The 11,655-nt window shown below is 51.3% G+C and overlaps 1 protein-coding gene across 1 annotated transcript; it reads right to left on the minus strand.

Moving 5' to 3' along the window:
• Positions 1-5,230: 5,230 nt before the first annotated feature.
• Positions 5,231-11,655, minus strand: LOC131575102 (lymphocyte antigen 6E). Its single transcript, XM_058830129.1, has 3 exons — positions 11,503-11,655; positions 7,101-7,220; positions 5,231-6,005 (listed from the first exon to the last, which is right to left on the minus strand). The coding sequence occupies exons 1-3, from the start codon at positions 11,552-11,554 to the stop codon at positions 5,797-5,799; spliced, it is 381 nt and encodes a 126-aa protein (XP_058686112.1). The 5' UTR covers positions 11,555-11,655; the 3' UTR covers positions 5,231-5,796.

The following is an 11,655-nucleotide window of genomic DNA, read 5'->3' on the forward strand; positions in this document are numbered from 1 at the left end:
GCAGGAACCTACTGGAGCAAGTCCAGAGGAGGCCATGGAGATGCTCCAAGGCTGGAGCCCCTCTGCTCTGGAGCCAGGCTGGGAGAGCTGGAAATGTCCAGCTGGGAGAAATGAAAGTTCCTGGGAGGCCTTAGAGTCCCTTCCAGTGCCTGAAGGGGCTCCAGGAAAGTTGGAGAGGGATTTGGGACAAGGCATGGAGGAACAGGAGAAAGGGCAATGGCTTCCCACTGCCAGAGGGCAGGGATAGATGGGATATTGGGAAGGAATTCTTCCCTGGGAGGGTGGTGAAGCACAGGCTTCCCAGAGAAGCTGTGTCTGCCCCGGGATCCCTGGAAGTGTCCAATGCCAAGTTGGATGGGGTTTGGAGCAGCCTGGGATAGTGGAAGGTGTCCCTGCCTATGGAAGGGGTTGGAATGAGATTATCTTGAATGTCCCTTTCCACACAAACCATTCCAGGATCCTGCGATGGAAAGGCCGGGATTCTCCCACCTCAGCCCCGTTTGGTGTCTCCCATTCTGGGATGATCAGGACAACCTTGGGATGCCAGTGAGGAACATCTGAAGAGGAAACAGGAAGTGTGTCACCATTTCCCTTGACTTTCCAAACTGCTGAAACATGGAAAAGCCCATCCTGGGCCTATGCAGAGACGGGCAAATCCCTGGGGAACAGCAGGAGCTGGGACAATGTGAGGAGAAATGGGAACGCCAGGCTGGAGGGACGTGCAGGTTTCTTCCGTGACCCCTGGCTGTGCAATATCTCCCCCCCAGGCCCCAAAATATTCCCTGCCACCACTGGATCCCTCCCATCCCAAAAAACACTTGCAAATCAGGCTGCAAAATATGGATTCCAGTGGAAATCATAGTCCAGCCCAGAATTGTCCAGAGGAAAGGAATGAAACTCCCGAGCCCATCGCTGCCATTCCGCATTTGTCTGACATTCCCTGGGAAATAAAATCCCTTCTCCCACGGGATCCAGCTGGGATCCCCATAGAAATCTTTAAACAAAAATTAGAATGAGGTAACTTTGCAGAGACAGAGGGGGGAAAACTCCAGAGCACCCAGCCCTGTGTCCGTGTGTCCGTGTGTCCGTGTGTGCATCCGTCTGGAGGCAGGAGCACGGCTGCATCCCTGGGAGTGCAGGAAGAGGAGCAGCTGCCCACAGACACCCACACAGGGCCGTTCTGTGCCCAAAATAGCCGCCCTCTCCCAAAAGGAAGAGCGCGGGCTCCAAGGCCAAATCCCATCTCCATTCCCAGCAGGGTCACGGGCAAGTCAAGGATATTTATGAGCTATTGAAGGCAAAGACAATCCCTTTCTTTATCCATCCTCAGGAAGAGATTCCAATGGCCTTGAGAAGAAAAGTAGGAATTTAACCCTCCTTTACTCCCTAAAATCGGTCTGTGCTTTTATCCAGCCCACAAGCTGCAGCCCTGAGCTTGGAATACAATCCAGGCATTTTCCTTCCACACAAACGAAGAGTTAATATCTGGAACATCTGCAGAACCACCCAAAAATCTCCTTCCAAGTGTGTTTTTTTTATTAATTCCATATATTCTTTATTAGAGTATAAGAAACAAGATGGAACATACACTTCACTTATACTTAGGTTAATATATTTAAAGGGATGGATTCTTTTTTATCCTGCTTATCCCGTTACAATAAAGATAATACACAGTTACAAATCTCACAGATAGGGATTAGTAAAATCAACATTTCAGGGAAACCACCTCGGGTCATCCAGCAAAGCTGAAATAAAATGTCCCAACATTTATTTTATTTATTTTTTTTCTGCAACATTTTATTGGATTCATGTATTTTCATCTGATGGAACAGGAGGATTAGGGCTGGGAAAAAAGTGCTCCCATGGAAAATGCTGGAATTGGGAAGCCTCTTAAGTCTTTTTATTTCTCGATTTCCACAATCAGAGCAAAGCTGGACAAATTAAAACCTTCAATCTGTCTCTGCTGATGATGACTCCCTGCTTTGGGTGCAATTATTTGGTTTGAGGCAGCTCACCCGCCTTGATTCTGGAGATTCGGACTTCAAAGTTCCTCCACCAAGTCTGGCAAAAGCCAGCAGGTGGCAGGACCAACCCAGGCCTTCGCTTCCCTGGGCACCATGGGCATTCCCAAAATGCAAAACGGGGCGTTTCTGTTCCCACTCCCGTTCAGCAGCCTCAGAGAGGGGTGAAATAACTCCTTCAGGATCAAGGATCCAGAGCCAGCTTCATCCCAAACAGCTGAGACCAAGCGGAGCAAGGGAAAGGGCCCTAAACCTCCAGGCATCCAGATGTGCACCACATCTGCTTTGTCCAGAGGGCACGGATCCCATAACTCATCCCACGGACACACAGACACCCCCACCAGAACTTCCCACAGGGGTGGTGGGACCAGAGCCTCCTTTTTTCGTGGCAAATAAAGTCCCCAGGAGACAAATCCCCTCCAAAAAACCCCAACTTGAGCAAATCAACACCAATCCAGGACATCCTTGGAGCAGCAAAGCGGATCCTTGGAGCAATAATTAAGCAACCTGTAATTTGTTCTGTTGGAGCAAGGGAGTCACGTCAGGTTTGTGGTTTCCAAAAGAAATTTTTTCCTTAAAAAAAACCAAAACAAAACAATTCTCAAAGCCAGCTGGAAGAACTGTGCTCAGTTTGAAGTCCTTCCCTTGGGCAAACAGCAAACCCCCAGATTCTGGGTGGGAAGTGCTGAAGCCACAATGGATTTTGAGCATTTTTATAGACAATCCACAAAAATCCGAGCCCTTGGTGGGGTAGTGGGAGATGGCAGCAGCTGCTGGTGAATTACAGCCATTCTCAGGATGGAAGCACTGAAACCATTTTCTCAGGAGCACGCTCCAAAGTGGGCAGGTATTTCACTTTAGCTCTGAATTTCCAGTAAAAACTCTCCCAGGGTATTTTATGCTTCTAGGGAGCCAAACCTCCTCCCCTCATAATCTCTTTTGTCTTGTCAGAACAGGTGAATATCTGAGTTTTCTGCTCAGATTTTGACCTCTTAATTCCACAATCCACAGAAACACATCCAAAGCACTTCAGGGCTCTCCCGCCACAGCCCTCAAATTCCAAATCCAACATTTGGTTTAACAACCCACCAGTCTGAACACTTCACAAACCCCATGTTTTTCCTTATTTATTGTCTCATTAATGGTTTTCATTACTTCACCTGCCCATTTTTAGGCCTGGGTTTTACAACAGACGAGGTTCTCACCGGATTTGCCATTCTGGGGTTTTGGGGGCAAAAACTAAACTGAGAATAGGACCAGGAATAGTGAGAGCTGGCACGACTGATTAGAAAGTGCTTGGGATTCAGCTGTGACGAGCTGTCACCCTCCTCCCTCTCTCAAACACACATGGATCTATCCAAGAGATATCTGCCAGGAAAGGAAATACTGAAAATATCCCTTTTTCCATACTCTAGATTAGAGCACATGGGAAGGAAGAGACAAAAATGAGAGCGAGGATGAAAAACAAATCTCCATGTGAAATTTATCCCAACCAACCCTCAGCTCGTTCCCCTGGCAATTCCATGAATATAATTTGTTATCAATTGGGATAAGCAGCCTCTGGATGCTCCTCCCATGAGGCTTTGCTCCCTGGCACAACCAAATCCTTGGCACTGGCCAAGGAATGCCGAGAAAGGAAGGAAATGGCCCTTGGAGGTGACAACCATGTCTTCAGCCCATGGGGCTGTTCCATGTGGCATCGTCAGGTTTGTCACAAAAGCATGGATGGACATCAGGACACAGCTGATGGCTTTGAAGTTCAGCTCTTTGCTAAAGGCAATCCGAGTCCCAAACCAACCCCAAAACCTTTTTCCAGGTGGCCAGAAAAGACAGAGCCCCCTAAATTCAATGCAGAGTGCTCTGGGTGCCACCTCGGTGTCACAGCAAGTGCTGAGGGACAAATGAACCCAAAAAACGAGGTTTTGAACCCTTTTGGGAGGAAGGCTGAGGCATAGGGAAGCTGGGGAGTATTCATCTCAGTTTAGGAAGTTTTCCCCCGGTTTTCCCTGTGCTCTCACGTGCATAGAAGAGGTTTGTGGGGCACCTGAGGCCCCAAGGTCCCAGGAGGATGCATTATCCAAAGGAAGGCACATCCAAGGACCAACACAAGTGATGCATTCTTCCCAAATTAACCAGTAAATTGCAGATCACAGCCCACTGACCCATCCCTCCTGTTGGAAAAGCTGTCATTAACATCTGTGTCACTTTAATTAAAAGAGGGGGAGAAGGGAGGGGGGGGAAAAACAACATAAAACCACTTTTGTTACCAGTATTTCCGTACAACTGCAACCACCTTTCATTTATCACTCCTTGAAGAGGGGACAGAGGTGGAACTGAAGGTTTGTGGAGCTTTTGTTTGGGTTTTGACACAGAACAGGAGAAGCAGGTACAAGGCATGGCTAAAATGTGCCAACACCTGGGTTTTGCTGCTAGAAAAAGAAAAAAGCCCAGTGCACCTCTGATCAATCAGTGGAAGTGACAAAAAGCTTGAACTCGGCAGTTTAAGGCTGAAATTTGGCTTGGCTTGTGTCGAGCAGGTCCACAGGCAAGCAGAGTAGGCAGGACAGATGACACAGAGAGGGCAGGAGGACACATCTCCCGTGGGACAGATGAGAACTTCTGGGGAAAACCCTGCCAAAACACCTGGGAAGATCCTGGGAGCTGAGGAAACAGCAGATGTGGAAGGTTGGGTGGTGAAGTCACCTCCAGCAGTCCATCAGGTGTTGAAGGTTGGACCTAAAGATCTGGGTATTGACATCTTCTCCTCTGACTTCACCAGATTTCTCAGACCTGTTGCCCATGGTCGTTCAGGCACCGCCATTGTGGTGGTCACCATGACAAGTCCAGAGTGGGGAAACTGAGGCACAAAGTCTTTATAAAAATGCAGATTCACTTCAGAGTCCTGCTGCCAGGGTAATTGCTCCGTTAGAGTTGACTCAGACTCCAAAAACCTGGGATTTATCACTAAAATGCACCTGGAAAAAGTCATTCCCGAGGGAGGTGGAACAAGCTGGCCCAGAGGTTTTTTATCAGGAAGGACAGCAACAGGGAAGAGATGGATTTGCTGCTCACAGCTGGAAAGGATGTGGAGATGAAGCACCCAAAAGCTGCTCTAGAGGGTGAGGGACCCTCGTGCTGGGTACAATATTGGGATTTTCCATCAAAGAGTTCCTAATCCCTGGAGCAAGGAAACACACACACGTCCCATCTCAGGTAACAACAGGAGCAAGTTTATTCAGGTCTGGCACTTACAGAACTTGGAAGGACAAGGTACACGGCATTGGTTTTCCAGAAAAGTCAGCCCAGGATCAGAAGAAACGAGACAATTTTATAAAAAGAGACTGCAGCTGTGAGGGGCCAGGAATGTGTCTCCCTTTGGATCCTGCATTCCCACTGCCTGTGCCACCCATGTGCTGGAGCAGACCTGGTGGTGCTTGGGGTGAATTTGTTCTCAGCGAGTCCCAGCCTGGTTTTAACCAACCTTAGAAATGAGGGGGGGGGTGGGTAGATTATTAATAGGTAGAAAAAGCAGAAACCCTTCAAAAATTATCCACCTTGGCCAAGGAGGAGCGAGAGTGCAGTGGGAGACGTCCACAGGAGGAGGAGAACAGCTTGGCCAAACCGCTCAGGTCTCCAATTCTTGGAAGAGCAAAAAGTCTGGGAAACAATCACCTTGGAAGCCTGCTGAGAAGTAGAGGATCTCCTTGCAGACAGCAACAGAGAAGATATTGGCTAACGAGACCCGTGGGAGGCGGCTCTTCCTCGGGCAGCCCCATCACTGGCGAGCCTGGAGGACGTAGATGAAGCTGACGAGAATTCCCAAGGCCAGGATGGCGTAACTGGCTCGGACGCTGCTGGAACCGCTGATGTTGCAGAGGAAGGAGTCGCAGCAGTAAACGGAGGCGGCCGCTATTCCCAGGTTGATCCCGGCGCTGGGGCAGATGGGAGAGCATCCCTTGGAGATGGACTGGCCAGATTTGCCGCCTGGATTTGGGGTGGGGTGGAGAGGAAGGAAAAGAGACAGGTTTAGAACGGTTTTTTGGGGGGTTTCTGATCACCTGCTCTGCAAAGGAATTTCAGCGCTGGAAGAGCCGGGGCAGCGCAGGCGGCACAGGGAGGATGAAGTGCTCCAGAGGGGATGAAGTGGTTCTCGGAGACAGGAATGCCAGCCAGCCCATCTTATCACCCATGATAAGCTCCCACAAACACCCCGGAGACCACACAACTCCCCAGGGACCCTTTGGATCGGCCAGCGTTCAGCTGCAACAGCTCCGGTGAGGAATCCCAAAAATCCCTCTTGAGCTTCGCTCTGGGGCTCCTCAAGGGAGACAGGGAGCACTGGGGAGACACTTGGGAGCCAAGTCTGCATTTCCAGAGAGGCACAGCCCACACTAAGAGGCAGGAAAGAGGAAACCATTAGCACTGGGCTATGAAGGGAAGTTTATAAAAGCTCCCAGTCTCTGTTTGTGCACATCTGACCCACCCACGCCGCAGACTTCGGGCATGAAATTCCCCCTCCTCTCCCTGCCAGGGAGAGCCAGGATGGGCTCTGGTTCCTGCAAAGGCGCCAGAAGATCTGCCAGAGCATCCTGCCTCCCTCGGAGCAGCAGCTGGGAAGGACAGAGCTCCCCAAATCTCTCCAGGCACTCAGGAAGGAAAACCACAACCCTCCCTTCCTGCCTTGTCCACGGAAAGTGAAGCAAAGGTGGGACTCGGGGACGAAGAACCCAAACACGAGGCAAAAAAATCAGCAGGAACAGCAACCCTGGAGCTTCCCACACAAGGAGCCTGCAGCATCCTCCACGCTTTCACTTATTCATCAGCAAACTCCCCACCCCCAGCCTGAAATTCCCCCCGGACTCGCGGGCATCGGTGCAGGCACGTGGGCTCTAACGTGACTCCTCCTGGCAGCGCGTCCCTCCTAAGAATTCCTGTGGGATGGTCCAGACACTCAGTTGCTAAGCAGAACTTTCCCTTTTTTTCCCCCAGCCAGAAGGCGGCAAAGCCTCTCGCTGCAGCTCAGCAGGTGACCCAGGAGAGAAGCCAAGAGGGGCAGGAGGAGGTGCTGTCACCACTCACCGAGTCCCACTCCGACATACGTCGTCACGCAGTGGTTTTCATTCTCATCACACTTGACAGGCTTCAGGCAGGCCCAGTTGGAGGAGGCATCCGAGCAGGAAAAGCAGATGAGTGTGTGGGCTGCAAGAGAAAGGCAAAGCTCGTTTAGGAGCTGGTGGGAAGATGTCCTCACTTGGAGGTCCCCACCTCTGTCCCACGGGACGTCTCGCGTCTGCCCACAGCCACACTTTCAGTTTTGTCAACCTGAAATAGGGGATTTTTTATTTTTTTTTCCCCCCCCAAAAAAACTGGCCAAGCAAAGGGTTCAAGCCTCAGGGAGGCATTTCAATCTCTTATCAGCTAAAGCTGATACAACCACAGCCTGGCACTTTCTGTCACCACCCTGTTTGCACCAAGAATGTGTCCGAGATACAGCTGCCAACTTGAAACCAAACTCCAGAGGGTGAATTTTTGAGGTTTGGGCTCGTTCAGCTCAGCCACCACGGACATGGTGCCCCTGCCTGGGACAGGGGGGTTGGAACTGGGGGATCTTTAGGTCCCTCCCAAGTGAAACTATTCTGATTTTATGATTCTGTGACACTGATGGGAAACGCTCCAGGTGTGACCACGGGTTCAAATTTTACATGACCTGACTTTGGGCACCAAGATCAGGCTGTGTTTGAGCCGGAGCACGTGGTGGAAATTATTTTTCAGCTGCAGAAAGCTCAAGACCTGCAAGACAGTCAGGTCCCTTAAAATTCCAGAATCAGGGAATCATTTCAGGAAAAGACCTCTAAGATCTTTGAACCCAACCATTAACCCAGCACTGCCAAATTCACCACTAAACCAAATCTTTAGGCAACACAGCTGCACAATTTTTTGAACACTTCCAGGGATGGTGATTCCACCACTGCTCCAAAATTTGACCAGTGAAGAAATTTTTCCTCATTTCCAAACTAAACCTCCCCTGGAGCAACCTGAGGCCATTCATGGCTTATCCTACAGCAGCAGGATGGATTAGCTGGCTCCTATCCTACACAAAGAGCAGGAAAACAGCATTTGGGGTGGGAAATGGTTGTGGAGACAGCCTGGACCAGAGACTCAGCAGGGCCACGGGCACTTTGATCTCTGTGTTTTACACACAAGAGCATCGCATCCACGCTGCAGTTGTTGACCTACATATGCAGACAGATCAGGCCTGTTCCCAATGTTCCATGGACTCAGGATTTTGGAGCTCCCAGGCAGCCCTTCCACGAGGCACTGCCTTTCCCTTTCTGTATTTACAGGATGCAGAACAGAGCAGGGGCTGATTCAGGGTGGGAAGTGTGAGGCAGTCCCATCCCTGCTCCCACCTCCTCCAGCCACAAATGGATTATCAAGGAATCATGGAATGGTTTGGGTTGGGAGCTTCAGGATCGTTCAGTTCCACTCCCTGCCATGGGTATGGACACCTTCCACTCTTCCAGGTTGCTCCAAGCTCCCTCCAACCTGGTCTTGGACAATTCCAGGGATCCAAGGGCAGCCAGAGCTTCTCTGGCAAACCTGTGCCAGGGCCTCCCCATCCTCACAGGGAAGAATTCCTTCCCAATATCCAACCTAAATCTACTCTCTTTCAGTTTGAAGCCATTCCTGCTCGTCCTATCCCTGTAAAAAAAGCCCTCTCCAGCTTTCTTTCTTTCTTTCTTCCCCCTTGGACTATTTTCCTAAGGAAGTAAAGCCCTGGGAGAGCTCCCTGAGGCTCAGCAGTTCCTGACATGGGTATTTTGAACGATTCTTTTTTGGACAAATATTGCTCAGCATCTGTCCCGCTCTGCCATAGGACTGCACATCTCAAGGTTCTTCTCATTCCTGTTTCTCTCAGGAAAATAAAAGGTTTCTACAAGAAAAATGAGGGAAAAAAATAACAATCGCTCTCAGAGGAGTGACTTTTGAGCAGCCACAGCTGAGGAGGGGAAAGAAAACAAAATACAATCTCAGAGAAACAGATTAAAGTAGGTTAGTGGGAGATCCTGAATGTCACAGCAGAGCAGCCAAATCTCTGCTTTGGAGTGGAAGCCAACACCACAAACCCCCAAGCAGGAATTTCCTGGACTGGCTCTCGCATCCTCCGAGGATCCTTACCCTGATCTTACAGGGTTACCTGAGCACACCAAGGCAGCCACCACAACCCACAGCACCGGGATGACAGGGCCACCAGCTGAGTCAAAACCTCCAGGAGAGACTCCTCAGTGGATCTCTGCGTTTAGGAGACGGGGAGGAGGACGGGACCAGCCACTGAGTCATTGCCCCTCGCTCCCCAACTCCATGTGGGACCTCGGAGCGAAGCCCAGCTCTGCTCCCAAGTCTGACCTGTCCCAAACTCTTCACATCCCAACCACCCCGAGGAGGCAAACTGACTCATGCCAGGAATCTTCAGCAATCAGGAATGAAGTGGATTACAGGCTTCCTGTGGGCATTCTGGCAGGACAGACGTCCCCATATGTAATTGCTCGCTCCACCGAAGGCACGAGTGGTGCAATGCTGTTCATTAAAGGTTCCAGGAGCAAACACACCAGAAATCTTTGGACATGACATAAAAGTGCTGTTGGGCATGAAATTCTCCGCCACGTGACTCAATCCCTGCTCCTGCCACTGCATCTCCTACCTGTCCCCATGTTTGTCATTGTCACACCTACCCATTACCCCCCATCTTGCCAGAAAATATCCTTCCAGGAGAGGCAGAGTTTAAGAAAGGAAATACTCACTTTCTGCCCCCCAAAAACCACCCACTGCAGAGTTATGAGAGGTTAAACAGGATGAGTGATTAAGACAAACGGCACAAGAGGGGTGGCAGAATTAATTTCATGCAGCTGTAGACGGAGCAAAGAGTTGGAGCTCAAGGTTACAAGAAAAGAAAAAAAAAGGGAAAAAAAAAAAAACCCAAGGCTGAACAATGCAAAAGAAAAGCCTTGTTTGCACCTGTGGAAGAATTAATGTGTTTATTTGTTTACTGCTTGGCTTCTCGGAGGAACAAAGAGCTTCCAAAACAGAGCAGGGCATTTGGGGGAATTCCTTCAGAAAAGGGGTTGAATAATTTCTGCAAAGACAGGGGAAAAAAACGCCTTTAAAAGCCCACTCTAGAGCTCGGCAGCACCAGGAAAATGCTGTTGCTCTGGCAGCTTTTCCATTCAAGCCCCGATGCTGCTTTTCCATTCTCTTAGGCAAAAACCTTATCAAGATCCACAGGCACGATCTTTGAGCAGGGGGTAAAGCTCTTCTGTGAAATCCCCCCTGGACATGCTGGAAGTGTTTGGGGATAAAACCACCTCCAACAAACCTTTCTGCCTGGATAAAAACTTACTTTTAAAGCTGAAAGGGTTGCGGTTTGTTGTTTTTTGGGGGGGGTGGGGGGATGAAACCCTTAACTGCCTTGGCCTGGCCCGCCCATCCAGCTTGTGCTGGAACTGAGCACAAGCCAGCACAAGTCTCTGCCCGAGACTCAAGGCTACAATTGCCAGCTGCTTCCCGGATCCCGCTGGGAAGGGGGAATGGCAAGGGCAGCAAACAGCCACTTTCATCCCAGCGGTGCCCTCAGCAAACAAGAAGGGACCCTGCGTGCTGAGCAGGGGCTGGGAGAGCTCAGAACTCTCCCCTTCGCTCTTTGTTTGGCTTCTCCCAGCAGCGACATATGGGAACAATACGCGGTTTTGCACGGCCCCGAGGAGTTTGGATAGTGAGGAATGGGGTCGATGGGGAAGGAGGGGGTGGCAGGCCCTGTGACTTGGGCAACTTGGCAGTTTTAACACACACAGCAACAGGAACCGCGTTCTCGGCGGCCCCACAGGGCTTTGTCCCTTTGGGGTCATCGCGCCCCGCACCGGCCACCGCAGGCGGCCCCGAAGGATGCTCGGAGGGGGCAGCAGGAGCCAGAATCACCCGTGGCTCTGCCCTGACTTTGCTCCATCAGCCATTGCCGGGGCTGGGCTGCCTCTCCCCTCCACCCTCCCTCCTCTCGGCTGCATCTCAGCCCATCCCAGCGCCGTTATCCCGGCTGGCTGCGCCGAAAAAGAGGAGCGGAGCCGGCCCTGCTCCTTTGTTCGAGCTGCAACTGGGAAAAGCTCCAGGATATCCACCCGCACAGCCGGAGATGCTCACCTATTCATACAGGCGGGGAAACCCCGAAGTTCCTGCTTCAGGAGGACACTGCTGCGAGGCAGGTCTTGGAGACACCCCCGCATCCCGCTCCGAACCATAACGCGGCGCAGCGCTGTGCCCAAAACCCCTTTTCAACCCTTATATCCCCTACAAATCTCCAACTTCCACAGCCTACCCTGCCACACGCTTCACTCCCCCAGCCCCCAATTAGTTCTCTAACGCGGGGCTGGCGAGGGACCGGGGGACCTGCGGGGGAAGCGATGGTGGCGGGGGCATCCCCTTCTCTTACCTCTCTCCACGCACAGCACCGCGGCCAGCACAGCGAGCAGGAGAGCCTTCATGGTGCGGACGATGTGGTCGGAGAAATGCGCAGGGCAGCTGGAGGAGCTCAGGGCTGGCGGCAGGGCCGGGCGCCGGGGGTGGGGAAAGGGCGGCGGCTCCG

This window comes from Poecile atricapillus, chromosome 2, assembly GCF_030490865.1.
Source record: "Poecile atricapillus isolate bPoeAtr1 chromosome 2, bPoeAtr1.hap1, whole genome shotgun sequence".
Classification (NCBI taxonomy): Eukaryota; Metazoa; Chordata; class Aves; order Passeriformes; family Paridae; genus Poecile; species Poecile atricapillus.